The 25720-nt window shown below is 43.2% G+C and overlaps 1 protein-coding gene across 1 annotated transcript; it reads left to right on the forward strand.

Moving 5' to 3' along the window:
• The first annotated feature begins 401 nt into the window (after nt 1-401).
• Nucleotides 402-1799, forward strand: LOC121560073 (gastrula zinc finger protein XlCGF7.1-like). The gene has a single exon (XM_041873126.2). The coding sequence runs from the start codon at nt 437-439 to the stop codon at nt 1436-1438; it is 1002 nt and encodes a 333-aa protein (XP_041729060.1). The 5' UTR covers nt 402-436; the 3' UTR covers nt 1439-1799.
• The last annotated feature ends 23921 nt before the right edge of the window (nt 1800-25720 follow it).

The following is a 25720-nucleotide window of genomic DNA, read 5'->3' on the forward strand; positions in this document are numbered from 1 at the left end:
AAATATTAACATGGCCGGCATTATAGACCATTTTCTACCTCTTGCAGCAGCTTTAGCTCATCTCAAAGTAAGAGAAATGCAATGAAAACCAGCACGCTGCAGTGCATTTCAATGGGTAAATAGCGTTAGAGGAAAAAAAAGTTGCTTGTCTCCAGTGCTCGTTTTGGTTACATTTTGATGGCTTGTGACGTCATTGCTTTAGCAGTGTATTATCGAATTGGAATTTTCCATTTACTTCTTGAATTTACTGACTTAAATTCGAATTGACGCCAACCCTGATGTCTAAAGGCTGTATAGGTAACCTCTGCTCCTCCTCCCCTTCCCTCCAGACTCCCTGCAGCTCTCTCTCTCTGTCTCTGAAGAGGAGGTTCCCCCTGAGCAGCAGCACTGTGAGGAGGAAGAGCAGCTTCAAGGGCCCTTTGATACCAAAGACTCCATGTTCACTCCTTCCTGTGTGAAAAGTGAATATGATCAGGAGGACCCACTTCAGTCCTGGACACTTCCCCAAACCCAGACTGTGGAGAACAGAGAGAGTGACTCTAAACCAGTGGATCTCAAACCTTTTGGCACTGTGACCCACCTAAAGGGTCTGGACATTCCCTGTGACCCTCCAGATAATCAGAACAATGCTTCCAGCCACAGCTCAGCCGTAAGCAGAGACCCAGTAGGACTTGACAGCAGTCCACCATTAGATCCAAACACGTCAATGGGGGAACAGTGTTCCAAACTCAGCCTCACATCGATAAAAACTCACTACTGCTGTGACTGTGGTGAAACGTTTGCTCTGAAAGCTGACCTACAGAGGCATGTGACTCTCCCCAAGAAGAGACCCAGTGAATGCTGCTTCTGCAAAAAACACTACAACTCCACCTGTAAACTGAAGTCCCATGTCAGGCTCTGTCACAGTGTGAAACCCTTCACCTGCCCTGTTTGTGGAAAGACCTTCAAACACAAAGGAGTTCTGTCGAGACACTTGACAATTCACAAAGGAGAGAAACCATTTAGCTGTGGTGACTGTGGGAAGAGCTTCAGTCGCAAGGCGCACCTAACATTGCACATATTGACTCACACGGGAGAGAAACCATTTAGTTGTGGTGACTGTGGGAAAGGCTTCATTCAGAAAGGGGACCTACAGAAGCATAAACTGGTTCACACAGGAGAGAAACCATTCAGTTGTGGTGACTGTGGGAAAAGCTTCAGTCAGAATGGGAACCTAAGGAAGCATAAACTGACTCACACAGGAGAGAAACCTTTTAGCTGTGGTGACTGTGGGAAAAGCTTCAGTCAGAAGGGGAACCTAACCGCTCATAAACTGACTCATACAGGAGAGAAACAACATGGCTGCTCAGTCTGTGGGAAAATATTCACTCGTAAGAATCATCTGCTGAAGCATGCGGATTCCGTCCACAAAGAAAGAAAACAGGATGAAAACTGGTAGAAGAAAGAAAACAGAGAGTTGACTAAACTAAAGTAAAAATTGAGGGAAAAGCTTCTGTTTCAAAAAGGACCTAACCATGCATAAACTGACACACACAGGAGGTAAATCATTTAGCTGTGGAGACTGCAGGAAAAGATTCAATCAGAAGTCGACCCTAAGCAAACATGTACAGATTCACACGGGAGAAATAATTTAGTTGTGGTGACTGTGGGAAGAGCTTCAATGGCAAGGAGACCTTAACCACGCACAAACTGACTCACACACGGGAGAAATCATTTAGTTGTGGTGAATGAGAAAGCTTCAGTTAGAATGGGAACGTTTTGTGGCTATAGTATAAAGTGTTTGTTACCAATTACATTGCTTACACTTTATACTAAAGCCACAAAACGTTCGGTTTTTATTTTTTTAAATTAGAATAATTTATTTACAATACAACAACATATCTCAGACACATGACAACATTTTTGTCTCTCATCCTGGTCCAATTAGTTTTTAGATAAACACTATACTTTTTTATGTAAGCATGTTAGTTCCCATCAAGGTGAGTTTCTGTGTAGTCTACATTGAGTATACCAAACGTGGTCCATCACCCAAAGGACATCCAGCTTGACACAACCGCGGGAAGCATTGGAGTCAACATGGGCCAGCATCCCAGTGGAATGCTTTCGACACCTTTTATAGAGTCCATGCCCCGACGAATTGAGGCTGTTCTGAGGGCAAAAGGGGATGCAACTCAATATTAGGAAGGTGTTCCTAATATTTTGTACACTCAGTGTATAAGTCATTTTAAAAGTAAAATAAATAAATAATGGATGTGCCAAATGCAGAATGCCCCTTTTAACATTTTCCTAATTAAACTTTTCTTGACCTGCTTCCCCATTCTGAACTATTGCTCAACTTAGTATCAGTGCAGTAATAGCACCAAGTGACCACTAGATGGCGGTGTAGGACCCACTACACAAGGAAGTGCAGTGTCCTGTGTAGTATAGTCGTAGTCAACCCAGAACTAGGCTTCTGCACCGACAGAGGAGCTTCACAAGTCAACATCTCTGCTGCGTTTTACAGGGTAATGTGTGTGTGTGTGTATTTGTATTTGTATTTATTATGGATCCCCATTAGCTGCTGCCAAGGCAGCAGCTACTCTTCCTGGGGTCCAGCAAAATTAAGTCATGTTTTAAAACATTACAATACATTCACAACAGATTTCACAACATATTAAGTGTGTGCCCTCAGGCCTCTACTCTACTACCACATATCTATAACACAAAATCCATGTGTACATGTGTGTATAGTGCGTATGTTATCGTGTGTGTGTATGCATGTGTCTGTGTCTATGTTTGTGTTGCTTCACAGTCCCCGCTGTTCCATAAGGTGTATTTGTATCTGTTTTTAAATCTAATTTTACTGCTTACATTAGTTACTTGATGTGGAATAGAGTTCCATGTAGTCATGGCTCTATATAGTACTGTGCGCCTCCCATAGTCTGTTCTTGACTTGGGGACTGTGAAGAGACCTCTGGTGGCATGTCTTGTGGGGTATGCATGGGTGTCCGAGCTGTGTGCCAGTAGTTCAAACAGACAGCTCGGTGCAATCAACATGTCAATACCTCTCACAAATACAAGTAGTGATGAAGTCAATCTCTCCTCCACTTTGAGCCAGGAGAGATTGACATGCATATTATTAATGTTAGCTCTCTGTGTACATCCAAGGGCCAGCCGTGCTGCCCTGTTCTGAGCCAATTGCAATTTTCCTAAGTCCCTCTTTGTGGCAACTGACCACACGACTGTCCAGGTGCAACAAAACTAGGGCCTGTAGGACCTGCCTTGTTGATAGTGTTGTTAAGAATGCAGAGCAGCGCTTTATTATGGACAGACTTCTACTAGGACCCCATCCTAGCTACTGTTGTATCAATATGTTTTGACAATGACCGTTTACAATCCAGGGTTACTTCAAGCAGTTTAGTCACCTCAACTTGCTCAATTTCCACATTATTCATTACAAGATTTAGTTGAGGTTTAGGGTTAAGTGAATGATTTGTCCCAAATACAATGCTTTTAGTTTTTGAAATATGTATGACTAACTTATTCCTTGCCACACATTCTGAAACTAACTGCAGCTCTTTGTTGAGTGTTGCAGCTATTTCAGTCGCTGTAGTAGCTGACGTGTATAGTGTTGAGTTATCCGCATACATAGACACTCTGGCTTTACTCAAAGCCAGTCGCATGTCGTTAGTAAAGATTGAAAAAAGTAAGGGGCCTAGACAGCTGCCTTGGGGAATTCCTGATTCAACCTGGATTTTGTTGGAGAGGCTTCCATTAAAGAACACCCTCTGTGTTCTGTTAGACAGGTAACTCTTTATCCACAATATAGCAGGGGGTGTAAAGCCATAACACATACGTCTTTCCAGCAACAGACTATGATCGATAATGTCAAAAGCCGCACTGAAGTCTAACAAAATCAGCCCCCACAATCTTTTTTCATCAATTTCTCTCAGCCAATCATCAGTCATTTGTATAAGTGCTGTGCTTGTTGAATGTCCTTCCCTATAAGCGTGCTGAAAGTCTGTTGTCAATTTGTTTACTGTAAAATAGCATTGTATCTGGTCAAACACACAAGGGTTGGTAACATGCTGATTGTTGGGGTATTTGAGCCAGTAAAGGGGACTTTAATATTATTACTTTAAATAACTTTTGCTTCCCTCCAGGCCTGAAGGACACACTATCTAGTAGGCTTAAATTGAAGATGAGTGAGTGAGTGAGTGAGTGAGTGAGTGAGTGAGTGAGTGAGTGAGTGAGTGAGTGAGTGAGTGAGTGAGTGAGTGAGTGAGTGAGTGAGTAAGTGAGTGAGTGAGAGAGAGAGAGACTCTCTGCATATCTGTTGACATCTGAATATGTGGATTTTGTCAATTAACTGTGTGTGTGTCTTTGTCTGGGCTATTAGTGCTTTTTGAGGTTGGTTCGGTTTCGGTCCCGTTTTTGAAAAAAACACTCATTATCATGAGATGGATGGAGTTGACCACATGATCTGGAGTTGTCAGATAAGGAGAGAATGTAGGATGACCTGTCTGAGAATAGTTCTTAAGGGCCGACTTTGGCCAAAAAACGCCAAAATAACGTATTTCAACTGTATAACTGATCAATGCACCATAATACCAGGTAATGTAATGCTTAAACCCCCCCGCCCCCCCCAAAAAATAGATGAATATAATATTTGGCTACATAAGTGCCATTTCTGGCAGGAGTTACTGGCTAGCTACAGCGGCTAGCTTAGCTAACTAACTAGCTACGTCACATCACCACATACTGGAGGAATTACTGGCTAGCTACAGCGGCTAGCTTAGCTAACTAACTAGCTACGTCACATCACCACATACTGGAGGAATTACTGGCTAGCTACAGCGGCTAGCTTAGCTAACTAACTAGCTACGTCACATCACCACATACTGGAGGAATTACTGGCTAGCTACAGCGGCTAGCTTAGCTAACTAACTAGCTACGTCACATCACCACATACTGGAGGAATTACTGGCTAGCTACAGCGGCTAGCTTAGCTAACTAACTAGCTACGTCACATCACCACATACTGGAGGAATTACTGACAAGCTACAGCGGCTAGCTTAGCTAACTAACTAGCTACGTCACATCACCACATACTGGAGGAATTACTGGCTAGCTACAGCGGCTAGCTTAGCTAACTAACTAGCTACGTCACATCACCACATACTGGAGGAATTACTGGCTAGCTACAGCGGCTAGCTTAGCTAACGAACTAGCTACGTCATATCAACACATACTGGAGGAATTACTGGCTAGCTACAGCGGCTAGCTTAGCTAACGAACTAGGTACGTCACATCAACACATACTGGAGGAATTACTGGCTAGCTACAGCGGCTAGCTTAGCTAACTAACTAGCTACGTCACATCACCACATACTGGAGGAATTACTGACTAGCTACAGCGGCTAGCTTAGCTAACTAACTAGCTACGTCACATCACCACATACTGGAGGAATTACTGACTAGATACAGTGGCTAGCTTAGCTAACGAACTAGCTACGTCACATCAACACATACTGGAGGAATTACTGGCTAGCTACAGTGGCTAGCTTAGCTAACGAACTAGCTACGTCATTTCAACACATACTGGAGGAATTACTGGCTAGCTACAGTGGCTAGCTTAGCTAATGAACTAGCTACGTCACATCAACACATACTGGATGAATTACTGGCTAGCTACAGTGGCTAGCTTAGCTAACGAACTAGCTATGTCACATCAACACATACTGGAGGAATTACTGGCTAGCTACAGTGGCTAGCTTAGCTAATGAACTAGCTACATCACATCAACACATACTGGATGAATTACTGGCTAGCTACAGTGGCTAGCTTAGCTAATGAACTAGCTACGTCACATCAACACATACTGGATGAATTACTGGCTAGCTACAGTGGCTAGCTTGGCTAGCTACAGTGGCCACATCGATGAAACACCCCATTTCTGTTTGAAAATTGAGAAAGAACCGTTTCTTGTGCCCAAAGTCGACCTTTAGGGGCTCTACACAAGATGGAGCGTGGTACAGTGAGGGAAAAAAGTATTTGATCCCTTGCTGATTTTGTACGTCTGCCCACTGACAAAGAAATGATCCGTCTATAATTTTAGTGGTAGGTTTATTTCAACAGTGAGAGACAGAATAACAACCAAAAAATCCAGAAAAACGCATGTCAAAATTGTTATAAATTGATTTGCATTTTAATGAGGGAAATAAGTATTTGACCCCTCTGCAAAACATGACTTAGTACTTGGTGGCAAAACCCTTGTTGGCAATCATAGAGGTCAGACGTTTCTTGTTGTTGGCCACCAGGTTTGCACACATCTCAGGAGGGATTTTGTCCCACTCCTCTTTGCAGATCTTCTCCAAGTCATTAAGGTTTCGAGGCTGACGTTTGGCAACTCGAACCTTCAGCTCCCTCCACAGACTTTCTATGGGATTAAGGTCTGGAGACTGGCTAGGCCACTCCAGGACCTTAATGTGCTTCTTCTTGAGCCACTCCTTTGTTGCCTTGGCCGTGTGTTTGGGGTCATTGTCATGCTGGAATACTTATCCACGACCCATTCTCATCAATGAGAAGCAAAGAGAAGCCAGGCTGAGGTTTGCAAAAGACCATAAGGATTGAACCATAGAGGACTGGAATAAGGTAATCTTCTCTTATGAGTCCAATTTTCAGCTTTGCCCAACACCTGGTCATCTAATGGTTAGACGGAGACCTGGAGAGGCCTACAAGCCACAGTGTCTCGCACCCACTGTGAAATTTGGTGGAGGATCGGTGGTGATCTGGGGGTGCTTCAGCAAGGCTGGAATCGGGCAGATTTGTCTTTGTGAAGGACGCATGAATCAAGCCACGTACAAGGTTGTCCTGGAAGAAAACTTGCTTCCTTTTGCTCTGACATTGTTCCCCAACTCTGAGGATTGGTTTTTCCAGCAGGACAATGTGCCACGCCACACAGCCAGGTCAATCAAGGTGTGGATGGAGGACCACCAGATCAAGACCCTGTCATGGCCAGCCCAATCTCCAGACCTGAACCCCATTTGAAAACTTGTGGTATGTGATCAAGAGGAAGATGGATGGTCACAAGCCATCAAACAAAGCCGAGCTGCTTGAATTTTTGCGCCAGGAGTGGCATAAAGTCACCCAACATCAATGTGAAAGACTGGTGGAGAGCATGCCAAGACGCATTAAAGCTGATTGAAAATCAGGGATATTCCACCAAATATTGATTTCTGAACTCTTCCTAAGTTAAAACATTAGTATTGTGTTGTTTAAAAATGAACATGAACTTATTTTCTTTGCATTATTCGAGGTCTTATTTTGACCAGTTGTCATTTTCTGCAAATAAATGCTCTAAATGACAATATTTTTATTTGGAATTTGGGAGAAATGTTGTCAGTAGTTTATAGAATAAAACAAAAATGTTATTTTTACCCAAACACATACCTATAAATAGTAAAACCAGAGAAACTGATAATTTTGCAGTGGTCTCTTAATTTTTTCCAGAGCTGTATACACACACACATATGTATTTGTTATTTTATTTGTTATAACGTATGTTCTTTACAATTCAAAACAAAAAAGTGGAATATTGCTTAATATTATGGTTAAATGATGCAAATTGCTTGTCTGTGTATGGGTCTTCAATTGTGGCCAGCCCCTTCTCCCTCTATTCAACAAACACCTTATAATAATAAATAAATAATTGGTCACTTAGCAGACGCTCTTATCCAGAGCGACTTACAGCGACTTATCAGACCAAGGTGTAACAAAAATAATGATTAAAACATATTGGAGTGTATACAGAGATATCTGGCACCTTGTAAAACGTCTTCAATCTGGTTTAGAATGCTTAAAACAATTTCTCAAACAAAGTTATTGCCTGTAAATTTGTTTGAACAATCTGCCTTGGAGAAAATCAAGTCTGGAAAAGACTCCTCTGGTCCTCTGTAGCTCAATTGGTAGAGCACGGCGCTTGTAACGCCAGGGTAGTGGGTTCGATCCCCGGGACCACCCATACGTAAAAATGTATGCGCACATGACTGTAAATCGCTTTGGATAAAAGCGTCTGCTAAATGGCGTATAATTATTATTACTAATTTTGTTGTGATCCTGACTTCCATATTTAGCCACAGGGGGGAGTCAGTGTCTAACACGTCAGGGAAACCCAACAATTGCAATTGCAACAACAACAAAAAAGTCACCCCAGTACTGTTTCCCCTCATGTAGTTATCTATTCCATTATTACTGGTCTGTACCTTTTAGTAAAACCCCTGATTATTCATACTTTAACAAATATTGATACATTTCAAATATGCTTTCAGGAAAACGTCTTGCATTTGTCCAATGGTGTTTCTTATCAATTTTGACCTAATGCTGCTCATTCATGATGTTGATTTAATCTTGTATGGAGTAATGATAAACAGTTGGCTCCTGATGAATAATGTATTCTCCCAGATCATCCTATACTTATGATAACCACTGTTTATCTACATGTAGTCATCGTTTTCCTTTACTACTGGTCTGTAGGCAGCCTTGCACAGTAAACTCCTATCCAGCTGGCGGCGCTGCTCACCACTCACTAGAACCAATGAGTTTTCTACAATTATTTCACTAGACCACGGAAGTGGGATTGGAGACGAGTTTGTTTTGATTTTGCATTCCTTTTGTAGAGTGAAGAGAGACACACTGACTAAACTAAATAGTCTACCCAGCTCTCATACAATTGAAAAATGTCTAAACTACAGTCGTTGAGTGTGTTTTTAAATGAGCGTTTAACGGCGTCTGATGTGGAGATTTTCGGGGCAGTTGAGAAAACGGTAGTGGAGTACCAGGAGGAGAATGATCGGCTACGGAGACTACTGCGGATCACTCCGGAGATAACACTATGTAGAATAGGTTCGTATGTAGATCTACTGATAGTTAGCTATAGTGCTACTCAATTAATTAACCATTTAAGAGATCAGCATTTCAACAATTTAAGAATTAAAAAACATATATATTTACAGTTGTCTTTGTCACGAAAAGCTGATTTTGAAATAGCGTACAGCTTATCTGCACTCAGTTATGTCAAAAAAAAGGCTGGCTAAGAGCCAATTTATGCTTGATCCGAAAATGTGATTGGAGGCGTCGTATGAATGGTGTGACGCAATTGTGAAGCCCCCCAGAGGCTAAATTGAGCTCTGTATGGCATTGCCGTGCACCTCTCAAACGTTGTAGCAATGCGGAGGGCGTCATATAGCTCCGCATTGACATGATTAGTTGACGGTAGGCTTGACAACAGCTCTGCGAAGCCAAGAAGTATGAATGCCCTGACTTCTGCTGAGGCCATGTCACCGTAAATGCTGCAAGGCCAATGCAGACGTCGGTGCAAGTGTTGGTTGAGGAAAGTTTTTTTTTTGTTTGGTGGGGAGGGGGAGGTATCCTAGCAACCTTCTGAAATGACCTAGAGCAGTGTTTCCCAACTCCAGTCCTCAAGTAACCCCAACAACACATGTTTTTCCTTGTAGCCCAAGGACAAATTGGGCTTGGGCTACAAGAATCACCTGATTCAATGCATCCAGGGCTTGATGATTAATTGACTAGTTGAATCAAGTGAGTTTGTCCGGGGTTACAACAAAAATGTGTGCTGAGGATTGGAGATGGGGAAACACTGCCCTAGAGGCACCAATTCCTCCAATTTTAAAGTGTATTGTAGATCATTCCACACGCAAGGCTCAAGGAAACCAAAGGCAGATTTACCTAACTCTCTGGACACCAAAGGAGTCTCCAGAGTTAACCAACCCTGTGAACAGGTTTGGTACCTTGTCATTTAAAATCTTAACAGTGATGTTAGATAAGTCGGAAGCTTGCGGAGCAGGGCGTTGTAAACAAAAAGAGTGTAATGATGTGATCTAAATGACTTCAAAAGAGGTCCAGACAATCTTTTGGTAAAGAATACAGTGATGAGTAATTAAACTGTAATAAAACGAAGGGTGCTATTTTTTTATTTTAATTTAATTTTAATTTCACCTTTATTTAACCAGGTAAGCCAGTTGAGAACAAGTTCTCATTTACAACTGCGACCTGGCCAAGATAAAGCTATGACAAACGGTATCCAAGTGTTTAAGAGTAGTGGCAGCTGCACTTTGATAAATAGTATCACCATAATCATAAATAACAGGGAGAAGGGTTGACTGCGCAATCTGCTTCCTGCTGACTAGAGAGAGACAAGATCTGTTTCTTAACAAGCTCATTCGTATGTTTTTCTTTTTTTTTACGATAAATCATTGTCAACCCAAATACCAAGGTATTTGTATACAGGGACTTGTTTAATTATAGAACCAGCCGATGAGTAAATATGTAATCCATCTGAAACAATCTGACGAGAACTAAGCACACGTTTTTAAAATCAGTAAGGGCTTCCTGCACGACTGCAAAATCGGACTGTAGCATTGTCACAGCCAGGTCAAATCAAATCAAATTTTATTTGCCACATGCGCCGAATACAACAGGTGTAGTAGACATTACAGTGAAATGCTTACAAGCCCTTAACCAACAATGCAAAGTAAAAAAATAAACTAAAAAAATTTAAGCAAATAACTAAAGAGCAGCAGTAAAATAAAATAACAGTAGAGAGGCTATATACAGGGGGGTACCGGTACAGAGTCAATGTGCGGGGGCACCGGCTAGTCGAGGTAATTTAGGTAATATGTACATGTGGGTAGAGTTAAAGTGACTATGCATAAATAATAAACAGCGTAAAAGAGGGGGATGGGGTGGTGTGGGGGGGGCAGTGCAAATTGTCCGGGTAGCCATGATTAGCAGTTCAGGAGTCTTATGGCTTGAGGGTAGAAGCTGTTGAGAAGCCTTTTGGACCTAGACTTGGCGCTCCGGTACCGCTTGCCGTGCGGTAGCAGAGAGAACAGTCTATGACTAGGGTGGCTGGAGTCTTTGACAATTTTTAGGGCCTTCCTCTGACACCGCCTGGTATAGAGGTCCTGGATGGCAGGAAGCTTGGCCCCAGTGATGTACTGGGCCGTAGGCACTACCCTCTGTAGTGCCTTGCGGTCAGAGGCCGAGCAGTTGCCATACCAGGCGGTGATGCAACCAGTCAGGATGCTCTCGATGGTCAGCGGTCGGGGCAATTGTGTACATAATAGTATCATCCGCATATAGTTGAAATGTAAAATTTTTTAACAGATTGACCAATAGCATTTATATAAATAGTGAAAAGAACAGGTCCTGCAGAACACCTTTCTGTGCGTCAAGAAATTCAGACTTAACCCCATCAATCACGATGGCCTGAGTTCTGTCACTAAGATAATCATGAAGCCAAGAACAGGCGTCAGAGCTCAGGCCTGTCGAGGACAACGTATTCAATAAAATAGCATGATCAACAGTATCAAAAAGCTATTGACAGCTCCATGAACAAAGCAGCACATTTCATTTTAGTGTCTAAAGTATTGACAAAAATCATTAAAAAACTATAGTGGTTGCTGTACTAGTGCTATGCCCAGGCCAAAACCCTGATTGGTTTACATTCAAAATACATTCAGATAAAAAAAGGAGCAAAGTTGTACATTTACCAAGGATTCAAGAATCTTAGCTAGACAAGGAAGCCTTGAAATGGGGCGATAATTATTAAGATCACTACTATCCCGGCCCTTATGGAGTGGCAGCACAAGAGCCGATTACCATACTTTGGGAATACTTCCTGATAACAATGTTAAATAAAAAAATTTGGGTTATCGAGCCAACAATGATGGGCGCTGCACACTGAAGCAGACCTGGATCCAATTGGTCGGCTCTTGGGGATTTCTTATTGTCTATTGCTATCAAAGCATCCAGGACTTCTTCTTCTGTAAATAGCCTTAAAGAAAAGCTTTGACTATCATTTCATTCAGCAACTTTCCCCTATCGGCATCCACCCCAATATCATTGTGAGTATTGGCTTAGACGTTATTCCAAAGAGAGAGCCCGCTGAAATAAAATGGTGATTAAATGCTTCAATGATGGCATTTTTTTTCTTCTCGTAATGAGGCCTGTGTCTGAATTCATTTGTTGTGGCAGAGAGGAGGAAGTAGAACCCTTCAGCGATAGTTTATCAAAGGGATAAAATCATATTTGCGGAAATTGGATACTTTGCAAGCCAATGTATGTCATGGAAAGACCAGGTGTCCTTAATGTTTTGTACACTCAGTGTATATCACAACCATTGCATAATAAGTTCCTCAACCTTTTTTTGCCGAAGTAGCCAATGACCATGCACATCTCTCATTTCATTGGGCCTATTAGGTACGATTACGTTTTTTGCTCTCCGAATGGGAGTGCGGTTTATCACATACAGATAGTTGATATTTTGCATTGAAGTGTTACAGGCAACCACTGTAAGTATAGCCTACTGTAGTAACACAAAATAATCCGAGTAGAAAATGTTTCAGAATTCGCGGGCAGTGCAGCATTATTAAAGGTTTGGGTAAAGCAAATGCAAAACATTATTGAATTTAAACAATCTGTTTACAGGTCCCACTACAATTTGCAATTGTTTGTCTTTCACAAATGGTCAAATAGGCTACAGCAAAATGTCAATGCAAATAGAAAACATTCTGCCAACACCTCCAAGTTCGCCATTTCTTTTAGGTACTGTCTCGGGCCTAATTCCAATACTTCCAAAGTATACAGCAAAATAAGGGCGTTATTGTCACCATAAAGGGTGAATGATGGGAGTTTTTCAGTTATAATGCTCGCTCACACGCTCAAAAGTTTTTATAACGGGAAACATGCGTATGTATGGCAAGCATCAAGTTGATCAATCTCAATATTTGTATACGTGTGCAGCCGTAGAATCGTGTGCAGATATTTAGTGTAAAATGTACACAACGGTTTTATAAATGAGGCCCGAGCTTCTTAAGTAGTCTATGTGAATCTGGGCACTGATCATTCAGAAATCCTATTAAAATGCTATTCCTAATTCTATGTCTGTATGAGTCTTCCAGTGAGGACGTTGTCAAGGAAATAGATGCGGATTGATTACCAGAGTGAACAAAAACTGACCGGTAAACATAATTCCAAAATTATAATTTTATTGCAAAAATAACATTCTCGCGGGGAAGACACCATGGACAGGTTGAGAGAATCGACGCTACCAAACTTGACACTGAACAAAAATATAAACGCAACATGTAAAGTGTTGGTCCCATGTTTCATGAGCTGAAATAAAAGATCCCAGAAATGTTCCATATGCACAACAAGCTAATTTCTTTCAAATTTTGTGAACAAATTACTTTACATCCCTGTTAGTGAGCATTTCTCCTTTGCCAAGATAATCCATCCACCTGACAGGTGTTGCATATCAAGAAGCTGATTAAACAGCATGATCATTACACAGGTGCAACTTTTGCTGGGGACAATAAAAGGCCACTCTAAAATGTGCAGTTTTGTCACACAACACAATGCCACAGATGTCTCAAGTTTTGAGGGAACGTGTAATTGGCATGCTGACTGCAGGATTGTCCACCAGAGCTGTTGCCAGAGACTTGAATGTTCATTTCTCTACCATAAGCTGCCTCCAACGTAGTTTTAGAGAATTTGTCAGTACGTCCAACCGGCCTCACAACCACAGACCACGTGTATGGCGTCGTGTGGGTGAGTGGTTTGCTGATGTCAACGTTGTGAACAGAGTGCCCCATGGTGGGGTTATGGTATGGGCAGGCATAAGCTACGGACAACGAACACAATTGCATTTTATCGATGGCAATTAGAATACACAGAGATACCATGACGAGATCCTGAGGTCCATTGTCGTGCTCTGAAGATCTAAACCCGAGGTAGAAGGAGACAGAACAGAGGATGAAGGCGCAGGTACCTCCGGATCCGATCTCGAAGCGGAAGCCCCCAGGGATGAAGGCGCCAGAACCTCTGAATCCAGGGTGGCAAAGCTGTTTGAAGTCTGTAGGGGAGGCCTCTAGGGAGGCCCCTATTGCCAAAGGCCGCTGCTTTCTACTTTCATGGTAGGTGATGTGCCTCCATGGCTGGTTGGTAGGGTCAAGAATAGGAACATCCACTAAAGTCATCCAGAAGCAACCTACACACTCCATTCTCCTGGGAAGAGGGAGACCCCTTCGGGGAGGGATCCCTGCAGAGCACCGGCCAGTCGCCTGTGGAGAGACGACACGACGGCGACACTCACACCAGGCCAGAGAGGCCTCCAGCTACTGGAGTAGAAGGGAAAGTAGGCTGGAATGGATTCCCCAGTAGCTTGTGGAAGTTCGCTACTTGTTGGGCATGGATTCCCCAGTAGCTTGTGGAAGTTCGCTTCTTGTTGGGCATGGATTCCCCAGTAGCTTGTGGAAGTTCGCTTCTTGTTGGGCATGGATTCCCCAGTAGCTTGTGGAAGTTCGCTTCTTGTTGGGCATGGATTCCCCAGTAGCTTGTGGAAGTTCGCTTCTTGTTGGGCATGGATTCCCCAGTAGCTTGTGGAAGTTTGCTACTTGTTTGCTAAGAGTGGCCACTTCACCCCTGTAGTCCTCTGCAAGCAAACAGTTGTTACGTTGAAAGTCCGGACGGTCCACATTGTCCCGGAATAGATCCACAATCAACACAGCTCCTGCAGAATCACAAGGGGATTCATGGCTGATTTTAGGATGAAATCGTCAACCATGTTACGGTCAACCATGTTACGGTCAACCATGTTACGGTCAACCATGTTACGTTAACCATGTTACGGTCAACCATGTTACGGTCAACCATGTTACGGTCAACCTTGTTACGGTCAACCATGTTACGGTCAACCATGTTACGGTCAACCATGTTACGGTCAACCTTGTTACGGTCAACCATGTTACGGTCAACCATGTTACGGTCAACCATGTTACGGTCAACCATGTGACGGTCAACCATGTGACGGTCAACCATGTGACGGTCAACCATGTTACGGTCAACCTTGTTACTTGGTACTTAATAGGCCCTTACTATAGTATTTTTGTATTTAACCTCGAGATGGGAAAACGTATTTTTATTAAGTAGAACGTTGTCTTTGACAGAATATTACAAAATAAGTAAAATAAACGTTGTTTTTTTTTGACCAAGTTAATGTACCCAAAAGGTACTCAATTGGTGGATCAACCCAAGTATTATCAAGTGTTACAGGAGTGTCTAGACAGCCTACTTTTAACACTGTACTCGCTAAGTCTAGGGGTTCTAGGCTTGCCTAATGGTTCTGGAATCAGAATGAATGTGTGCATTAATGTGAAAAGTAAGCGTAGGTGACAAGGGAGACAGCAACCTTAACTTGGTCCAGGGAGACAGCAACCTTACTTTGGTCCAGGGAGACAGCAACCTTAACTTGGTCCAGGGAGACGGCAACCTTATCTTGGTCCAGGGAGACAGCAACCTTAACTTGGTCCAGGGAGACAGCAACCTTACCTTGGTCCAGGGAGACAGCAACCTTATCTTGGTCCAGGGAGACAGCAACCTTAACTTGGTCCAGGGAGACAGCTACCTTACCTTGGTCCAGGGCCAGCTCAGTCTTGACTCCTTTGGGTTGGCGAGCTCAAGCTGATTATTATTTGTTCAGATGATGAAAATAACTATAAATACAAGAAAGGAAAGTACAAACAGGCACACCTAAACTAAAGGTTCAAAGTGAAAATAAAAGACCTTATGGCCACCAAACAAAACCAGCAGCAATACTGATTGACGATCACCTAAATTGGCAGCACCTGATGTGCTTATCAAGGCTTGGCAGCACAGCACTTGGACCTGGTTGCTGGCTTCTGGCCCTGGTGGAATGAAGTGTGGCAGTGGTAGTGGTAGGTAGTGATAGTAGTAGTGGTAGTGGTAGTGGTAGTGATAGTGGTAGTGGTAGTGGTAGTGGTGATGGTGGTGGTAGTGGTAGTGGTAGTGATAGTGGTAGCGATAGTGGTAGTGGTGGTGGTAGTGGTAGTGGTAGTGGTAGTGGTGGTGGTAGTGATAGTGGTAGCGATAGTGGTAGCGATAGTGGTAGTGGTAGTGGTGGTTGGTAGTAGTAGTGGTAGTGGTAGTGATAGTGGTAGTGATAGTGGTAGCGATAGTGGTAGCGGTAGTGGTAGCGGTAGTGATAGTGGTAGTGATAGTGGTAGCGATAGTGGTAGTGGTAGTGATAGTGGTAGCGATAGTGGTAGTGGTGGTTGGTAGTAGTAGTGGTAGTGGTAGTGATAGTGGTAGCGATAGTGGTAGCGGTAGTGATAGTGGTAGTGATAGTGGTAGCGATAGTGGTAGTGGTAGTGATAGTGGTAGCGATAGTGGTAGCGGTAGTGATAGTGGTAGTGATAGCGGTAGTGATAGCGGTAGTGGTAGTGATAGTGGTAGCGATAGTGGTAGTGGTAGTGATAGTGGTAGTGGTAGTGGTAGCGATAGTGGTAGCGATAGTGGTAGCGGTAGTGATGGTGGTAGTGATAGCGGTAGTGGTAGTGATAGTGATAGTGATAGTGGTAGTGATAGCGGTAGTGATAGTGGTAGTGATAGTGGTAGCGGTAGTGGTAGTGATAGTGGTAGTGGTAGTGATAGTGGTAGTGATAGTGGTAGTGGTAGTGATAGAGGGGTAGTGGTAGTGGTAGTGATAGTGATAGTGGTAGCGGTAGTGATAGTGGTAGTGGTAGTGATAGTGGTAGTGGTAGTGATAGTGGTAGCGATAGTGGAGTGGTGGCGATAGTGGTGGCGGTAGTGATGGTGGTAGTGATAGCGGTAGTGGTAGTGATAGTGGTGGTAGTGGTGGTGTAGTGGTAGTGATAGTGGTGGTGGTGGCGGTAGTGGTGAGTGATAGTGGTAGTGGTAGTGATGATAGTGGTAGTGATAGTGGTAGTGGTAGTGATAGAGGGGTAGTGGTAGTGGTAGTGATAGTGATAGTGGTAGCGGTAGTGATAGTGGTAGTGGTAGCGATAGTGGTAGCGGTAGTGGTAGTGATAGCGGTAGTGATAGCGGTAGTGATAGTGATAGTGGTAGTAGTAGTGGTAGTGATAGTGGTAGTGGTAGTGATAGCGATAGTGGTAGTGGTAGCGATAGTGGTAGCGGTAGTGATAGCGATAGTGGTAGCGATAGTGGTAGTGGTAGTGGTAGCGATAGTGGTAGTGGTAGCGATAGTGGTAGTGATAGCGGTAGTGATAGTGGTGGTGATAGTGATAGTGGTAGCGATAGTGATAGTGATAGTCGTATTTTCAATGGACCCTCTGCTCGACCTCAGGCACAAGCTTTATCTATGGCATTGGAGGTTTGAGTCCACTTGGCTATATAGATCATAGAGTTCTATAATTCATGTGTATGATTCAAGTGTTCTATTTAATGCTGTGCTATATAGATAACCTCTGCTCCTCCTCTCCTTCCCTCCAGACTCCCTGCAGCTCTCTGTCTCTGAAGAGGAGGTTCCCCCTGAGCAGCAGCACTGTGAGCAGGAGTGGAGCCCCAGTCTGGGGCAGGAGGACCCAGAGCCCACACAGATTAAAGAGGAACAGGAGGAACTCAGGACCAGTCAGGAGGAAGAGCAGCTTCAAGGGCTCTTTGATACCAAAGACTCCATATTCACTCCTTCCTGTGTGAAAAGTGAATGTGATCAGGAGGACCCATGTCAAGAAGCCATACTAGCTGAATACCCAACTCTCAGTCCACTGAAAACGTCTAAACTACAGTCGTTAGGTGTGTATTTAAATGAATGTTTAACGGCATCTGCTGCTGTGGAGATTTTCGGGGCAGTTGAGAAAACGGTAGTGGAGTACCAGGAGGAGAATGATCGGCTACGGAGACTGCTGCGGATCACACCGGAGATAAAATTATGTAGAATAGGTTTGTATGTTATTAGATCTACTGATAGTTAGCTAGAGTTCTACCCAATGATTACACTTTTTAGGCTTTCAGACAATTTTAAGTAGTAGCTTTTTTAAAATACTTTTACCGTGAATGGATCAAAGTAGCACTGACGTGCATTCCCTTATTTGGACAGCAGTGTCACATATTTGTCCATTGACGAATGTTGAATAAAATTCTATTTGAACTATTTTCCAGAAAGTTGGTCCTTCTGTTGCCCTTCAGACTCCAGTGCTCCATTGGAGTTATTCAACGTCCATTTTGATTAGCTGAGGACGATGATTTGGTCAAGTGTGAAAACGCTTTTTCTAGAAACAATCGATCCTTGTTTGCAATAAGGTTTTGGAAACCTCGGACACACAACTTCATAGTTTTCCCTAAATAACTTTACAAAAACAAAAGATACACTTACTGTTAGCTGTTTTACCACCGATTTCCACAGAGGTGTTTTGATGTAACAGCTACAAGACTATATGTTGTTCCCTCCCTTGTTAACGTTAGCTCAGGAAGTGTCATAGTTCAGGTAAATGTGCAACGCAAAATACCTTTAAATTTGTGTACAGTAAGTGTTTCTTTTTTGTCTGTAAAGTTATTTGGGGAAATATGAAAGTAACGTTTCTAAGGTTTCCAAAACCATTGTGCAAGCAAGGATTAAAGAGCGGTTAGACAGAAAGTCAGCTGGGCTTTTGTACACGTTGGCCGTGGTGTCTTCCATTGTAGGCATGAGAACCCAAGTGAAGGAGAGTAAATACCTAGCTATCTGCACATAATTCACGTGTATGATTCAAGTGTTCTATTTAATGATGTGCTATATAGATAACCTCTACTCTGCTCTCCTTCCCTCCAGACTCCCTGCAGCTCTCTCTCTCTGTTTCTGAAGAGGAGGTTCCCCCTGAGCAGCAGCACTGTGAGCAGGAGTGGAGCCCCAGTCTGGGGCAGGAGGACCCAGAGCCCACACAGATTAAAGAGGAACAGGAGGAACTCAGGACCAGTCAGGAGGAAGAGCAGCTTCAAGGGCCCTTTGATACCAAAGACTCCATGTTCACGCCTCCCTGTGTGAAAAGTGAATGTGATCAGGAGGACCCACTTCAGTCCTGGACTCTTCCCCAAACCCAGACTGTGGAGAACAGAGAGAGTGACTCTAAACCAGTGGATGTCAAACCTTTTGGCACTGTGACCCACCTAAAGGGTCTGGACATTCCCTGTGACCCTCCAGATAATCAGAACAATGCCTCCAGCCACAGCTCAGCCGTAAGCAGAGACCCAGTAGGACTTGACAGCAGTCCACCATTGGATCCAAACACGTCAATGGGGGAACAGTGTTCCAAACTCAGCCTCACATCGATAAAAACTCACTACTGCTGTGACTGTGGTGAAACGTTTGCTCTGAAAGCTGGCCTGCAGAGGCATGTGACTCTCCCCAAGAAGAGACCCATTGAATGCTGCTTCTGCAAAAAACGCTACAACTCCACCTGTAAACTGAAGACTCATGTCAGACTCTGTCACGGTGTGAAACCCTTCACCTGCCCTGTTTGTGGCAAGACCTTCAAACTAAAAAAATATCTGTCCAGACACATCAGGATGCACACAGGAGAGAAATCATTTATCTGTGGTGACTGTGGGAAGAGCTTCAATCGCAAGGAGAACCTAACCATGCATATACGGACTCACACAGGGGAGAAATTATTCAGCTGTGGTGACTGCGGGAAAAGCTTCAGTATCAAGACGAACCTAACAATGCATAAACTGATTCACACTGGAGAGAAACCATTTAGCTGTGGTTACTGTGGGAAAAGCTTCAATCAGAAGGGGGACCTAGGGAGGCATATATTGATTCACACAGGAGAGAAACCATTTAGCTGTGATGACTGTGATAAAAGCTTCAGACACAAGGGGTCCCTAACCAAACATATATGGACTCACACAGGAGAGAAACCATTTAGCTGTGGTGACTGTGGGAAAAACTTTTATCGCAAGGAACACTTAACCGTGCATATACTGACTCACACAGGAGAGAAACCATTTATCTGTGGTGACTGTGGTAAAAGCTTTAATCAGAAGGGGTCCCTTAAGGCACATATACTGATTCACACAGGAGAGAAACTATTTATCTGTGGTGACTGTGGGAAAAGCTTCAGTCTGAAGAAGCACTTAACCGTGCATATAATGACTCACACAGGAGAGAAACCATTTAGCTGTGGTGACTGTGGGAAAAGCTTCAGTCAGAAGGCCCACCTAAATAATCATATACGTACTCACACAGGAGAGAAACCATTTATCTGCTTTGACTGTGGGAAAAGCTTTAGTCAGAAGGGGGTCCTAGGGAGGCACATACTGACTCACACAGGAGAGAAATCATTTAGCTGTGGTGACTGTGGGAAAAGGTTCAGTCTGAAGGACCACCTAAATAAGCATATACTGACTCACACAGGAGAGAAACCATTTAGCTGTGGTGACTGTGGGAAAAGCTTCAGTCAGAAGGGGGTCCTAGGGAGGCATATTCTGACTCACACAGGAGAGAAACCATTTAGCTGTGGTGACTGTGGGAAAAGCTTCAGTCAAAAGGGGGTCCTAAGGAGGCACAAACTGACTCACACTGGAGAGAAACAATATAGCTGTGGTGACTGTGGGAAAATATTTAGTGTCAAGAGGAACCTAACCAAGCACAAACTGACTCACACGGGAGAGAAACGTCATGGCTGCTCAGTCTGTGGTAAAATATACACTCAGAAAACAAATCTGCTGAGGCATGTCAAAAATAACCACAAAGAAATAAAACAGGTCAAAAAAGGAATTAAGAAAGAAAATTAGGACACGAGAGACTAAGAGTATTGAGATACACACAGAGAGTGGACTAAGGGAGTATTGAGATACACCCAAGATCACCTGTGGACTCTAACTGGTCCTCCTTATCCTGCTCAGTCCAATGTCACGCAAATGATCTAATCTATCTATGTCCCTGTTGCTACTTTGTTCATGAAAAGGGGCAATCTGCAGTTCAGACAACAGGTAAACAACTGAGGGATGGGGTTGGAGAATTGTAAAGCACTCAAATTCATAGACCGATAGATGGTTGCAAGATGTCAAACTATGGATCTAATGGATCTAATTTGCCTGTAGCTGCTTTGTTAATTAAAGGGGCAATTAGAGGGGTGTACTACAATGCAGTATTTGGCAAGTAAGCCAGTTAAGTGGCCAAAATATTCTGAAATAATGTTTTAGAAAGATAAGCATGAAAGGGTCATGGCCTAATTGACTCAACAACCAAAAACGAATATCTAAGTGTAGGTTTCTTAATGAATCAGAAAATCAATAGTTATTTCTGGTTTGCTTATCAAAGTTAGCTGGCTAACCCATGGATCCTGCTTTGTAGTAAACTCCTTTGCAGTTCAAACAACAACAAATTGGGTACCCTGCCACTGTTTTGCTAAACAGCTGAGGGATAGGGTTGGAGAAATGTAAACACTCAAATTCAGACAGATTTATGATATTTTGTGTTCTGATGGGGTATGACCGTTGAACTGAGCTCGTGAGGCATTTATAAAAGTTATATTCTTCAAGAAGCAATGAGTATATCATTAATTTAAAAAATAAAACAATAAAATGGATCTACCAAATGCAGATTTTCCCTTTTAACGTGCTAATAGAAACCCATCCCAACCTGCTTTCCCATTCTGAAATATTGCACAATTGACCGTATCAGTGCAGACGAGCGTCAGAGCCGGTGTAGTAGGATTCGATCTTAGTCCTGTATTGATATGTACGTACGGTTTGTGGGGACAACATCGTCGATGCACTTAATATAATGAAGCCGGTGACTGATGTGGTAAACTCCCCAGTGCCATTGGATGAATCCCAGAAGCTTGGCTGCAACCCTTCTAAGCCTGTTGTGCTGCCCTTCAGTCCCTAGACTTTTTTGGCCCTGACGGAGACATGGATCCCCCCAGATACTACTCCAGCTGCACTCTCTGCATCTGACTCGTAGCCTGAGAGCATCTGGTCGTCGCGGAGGCGGCACGGGGCTACTCATTTCTCCACTTTTCTATTTTTCCCTCCCTCACTCACCTCTCCGTCTCCTCATTTGATTTTCCATGCAGTCACTGTCACTTGTCCACTCAAGCTTAACATTGTCATCATCTATCGCCCACCAGGTGCCCTTAGAGAAATTTCTCAATGAGCTTGACACCTTCATAAGCTAATTTCCTGACGATGGCATCCTGCTCTTTGTACTGGGCGACTTCAACCTCCCGACGTCTGTCTTTGATTAATTTCTTTCCCCTCCTTGCCTCTTTTGGCCTCACCCTTTCCCACTCACAAGGCAGGCAATACTCTTGACCTCATCTTTACTGGAGGCTGCTCTCCTACTAATCTCACTGCAACCCCCCTCCAGGTCTCTGATCACTACTTTGTTTCCTTTTTCTGTCTCCCTCTCCTCCAACCCTAACCACTCTACCCAGATGGTCATGCACCGTCGCAATCTTTGCTCTTTTCTCCCACTACTCTGTCCTCTTCTATCTTATCATTTCTCCCTACTGCTAAATCATTCTCCCTCCTGTCTCCCGATTCTGCCTCTTCGACCCTACTCTCCTCCTTTTCCGCATCCTATGACTCGCACTGTCCTCTTTCTTCCTGTCCGGCTCGGCCTTCCCCTCCTGCTCCGTGGCTGAGTGACTCATTGCGAGCTTACACACTTTCCCCCCCCCCCCTTACTAGCTCTGACTTTGCTGATAGCTACTTCATTAAGGAAAAGTGTACTTACTATGACTGTGATATGTGGTTGTCTCACCTAGCTATCTTAAGATGAATTAACTAACGTGTGTCTCTGGATAAGAGCATCTGCTAAATGACTAAAATGTCATGTGCTCGCAAAACAGTCCTGTAGCTTAGCATCCGATTCATCGGACCACTTCCGTATTGAGCTGGTATTTCATGTTTGAGTTTTTGCTTGTAAGCAGGAATGGTGAGGAGGGAGAGCTTTGAACACTGAAATATCACATTTGCATAAGGATTCAGACCCTTTACTCAGTACTTTGTTGAAGCACCTTTGGCAGCGATTACAGCCTTGAGTGTTCTTGGGTATGACACTACAAGCTTGGCACACCTGTATTTGGGGAGTTTCTCCCATTCTTCTCCGCAGATCCTCTCAAGCTCTGTCAGGTTGGATGGGGCGCGTCGCTGCACAGCTATTTTCAGAGATATTAGATCGGGTTGAAGGGCTCTGGCTGGGCCACTCAAGGACATTCAGAGACTTGTCCCGAAGCCACTCCTGCGTTGTCTTGGCTGTGTGCTTATGGTCGTTGTCCTGTTGAAAGGTGAAAACTTCGCCCCAGTCTGAGGTCCTGAGCACTCTGGAGCAGGTTTTCATCAAGGATCTCGCTGTACTATGCTCCGTTCATCTTTTGCCTCGGTCCTGACTTGTCTCCCAATCCCTGCCGCTGGAAAACATCCCCACAGTATGATGCTGCCACCACCATGCTTCACCGTAGGAATGGTGCCACATTTTCTACAGATGTGACGCTTGGCATTCAGACCAAAGAGTTCAACTCTGGAGCTCTGTCAGAGTGACCATCAGGTTCTTGGTCACCTCCCTGACCAAGACCCTTCTCCCCCGATCGCTCAGTTTGGCATGGCAGCCAGATCTAGGAAGAGTCTTGGTGGTTCCAAACTTCTTCCATTTAAGAATGATGGAGGCCACTGTGTTCTTGGGGACCTTCAATGCTGCAGAAGTTTTTTGGTACCCTTCCCCAGATCTGTGCCTCGACACAATCCTGTCTTGGAGCTCTATGGACAATTCCTTCGACCTCATGACTTGGTTTTTGCTCTGACATGCACTGTCAACTGTGGGACCTTATATAGACAGCTGTGTAATGTTCCAAATCATGTCCAATCAATTGAATTTACCACAAGTGGACTCCAATCAACTTGTAGAAACATCTCAAGGATGATCAATGGAAACAGGATGCACCTGAGCTCAATTTCGAGTCTCATAGCGAAGGGTCTGAATACTTATGTAAATAAAGTATTTCTGTTTTTTAATACATTTGCAAAAAAAATTATAAAAACCTGTTTTCGCTTTGTCATTATAGGGTATTGTGTGTAGCATAGATTCATGAGGAAACAATTTCATTTAATCCATTTTAGAATAAGGCTGTAAAGTAACAAAATGTGGAAAAAGTGAAGGGGTCTGAATACTTTCCGAATGCACTCTACATATACAGCTCGTTGAGTGCGGTCTCGTAGATCTTGTAGAGTTTTTTTTTTTTCTCAGACATGGTTTCGTCACTTCCGCCTCTCTTACACCATCTCTTTCTTTTCCCGGTGTCGGGGACTGGTCCGAGGTGAGCAGTATGTCCTGCGCCGCCGACTCATTGAAGTATACCATCTTCATCCAACACTCAGGCCAAGGTTCTATCAGATTAAGGGTTAACCGGCAATAGCCGACACCCGCACAGCTGATGTTTTGGGAGGTGTCGGAGGTGTAACTGCATTGGCATAGAAAATAGGTGTGACAATTGACTACTGCGGTGCGTTTTCCATTTTACTATCTTGTGTGGATAAATAAAAAAAACAGCTTCACGAAATGACATCACACCTAAATGAAGAAAGAAATCGCAACAACCTAGTGTTGAAGAAAAATGAAGTGGTTGATGTTTCCATTACCCATTTAGGCAAATTGCGCATTAATAAATTGCCAACAGCCTGTATGCCCTCCCAACTATCAGTTTCATGTTTCAGGTAGGCCTAGCAAAGCCAGCATGGATAGAATGCAAGCATTGATTAATATTTGCCATATTCTAATAGCCTAATTCTCATGCGCCAACATATCGCCACGTTCTGTGCCATGGTGAAATCTGCACTCTTGTAGATCTAAAATAATTGCATGGTGAAACTTGCCAGCCAACCAAAAGAGCAATGCGAAGCAATTTAGGCATTCTTGGATGTCAAGGGCAATCCTTGTCCTGCAAAGAAACATTCTTTTTATAGGCCATTTGATTTTTTTTAAAGTATTATTTTTTAAAGATTCCATCATCATTTGTCGCAATAAGGAAAGTTAGGCAAAATAACAATCCACCTGTCGAACAAATACATTTTTTGTCTTTTGAAATTCCCTACTATATCTGCTATTTCCATTACACATGTCGCAATGATTTTATTTGCGACATTGCTTTTGTCAAATAAACCTGGGTCAATGGAAACCTGCCTACTGTCATGAAGCCACACCCGTCCCACTCGTGTTTAGAAGTTAAGAACGAGAAAGTGTAGGCTATATATAAATAATGACGCTCATATTGAAAATGAGGATCTCATCTGACATTCCAGTGTTTGAACTTGTAAACAAGGCTGGGATCTTTCTTGAGACCAGGCACTACAGCCTAACAGGGATCTTAGTCATATCGCAATCAACTTTTACCAGTTGAATATAGACACAAATACAATACTTTTTTGTATTGCAATTGTAGTATCTGAAAGTCTATGATTTTGCTGATGTTTGCAAATGGTGTGATAGATTAACTTTACTCTGCTGAAACATCTGGAAAGCATTACTACATAGGCTTCTTGGAATAGAGGACATTTGGGGATATGTAGAGGCCAGGGATTAGTCTATCAAAAACCACCCATCTTATGTTACATAGGATATAAATACCATGTTTTGAACAAAGGACGGAGAGAATAACATATTAGAGATTGGGTCAGTTGTTCTCCGGATTTCTGCAGGAGTCTGTAAATTGATACTGTAATCTTTGATGTAATAAACCATTATAATCAAGGACAGTGTCAGCGGATTTCTTGTCATCACAGCGTATCAGCATCGTTGTCTCGACACCACACAATATTTCTGAAATGTTGTATAAAATATGCAAATGATTTGATGTCATTAAGTTTGCATGAACCCCAAATCCATTTCTGCCTGGACACC

The sequence above is a fragment of the Coregonus clupeaformis genome, unplaced genomic scaffold, assembly GCF_020615455.1.
Source record: "Coregonus clupeaformis isolate EN_2021a unplaced genomic scaffold, ASM2061545v1 scaf2127, whole genome shotgun sequence".
NCBI lineage: Eukaryota > Metazoa > Chordata > Actinopteri > Salmoniformes > Salmonidae > Coregonus > Coregonus clupeaformis.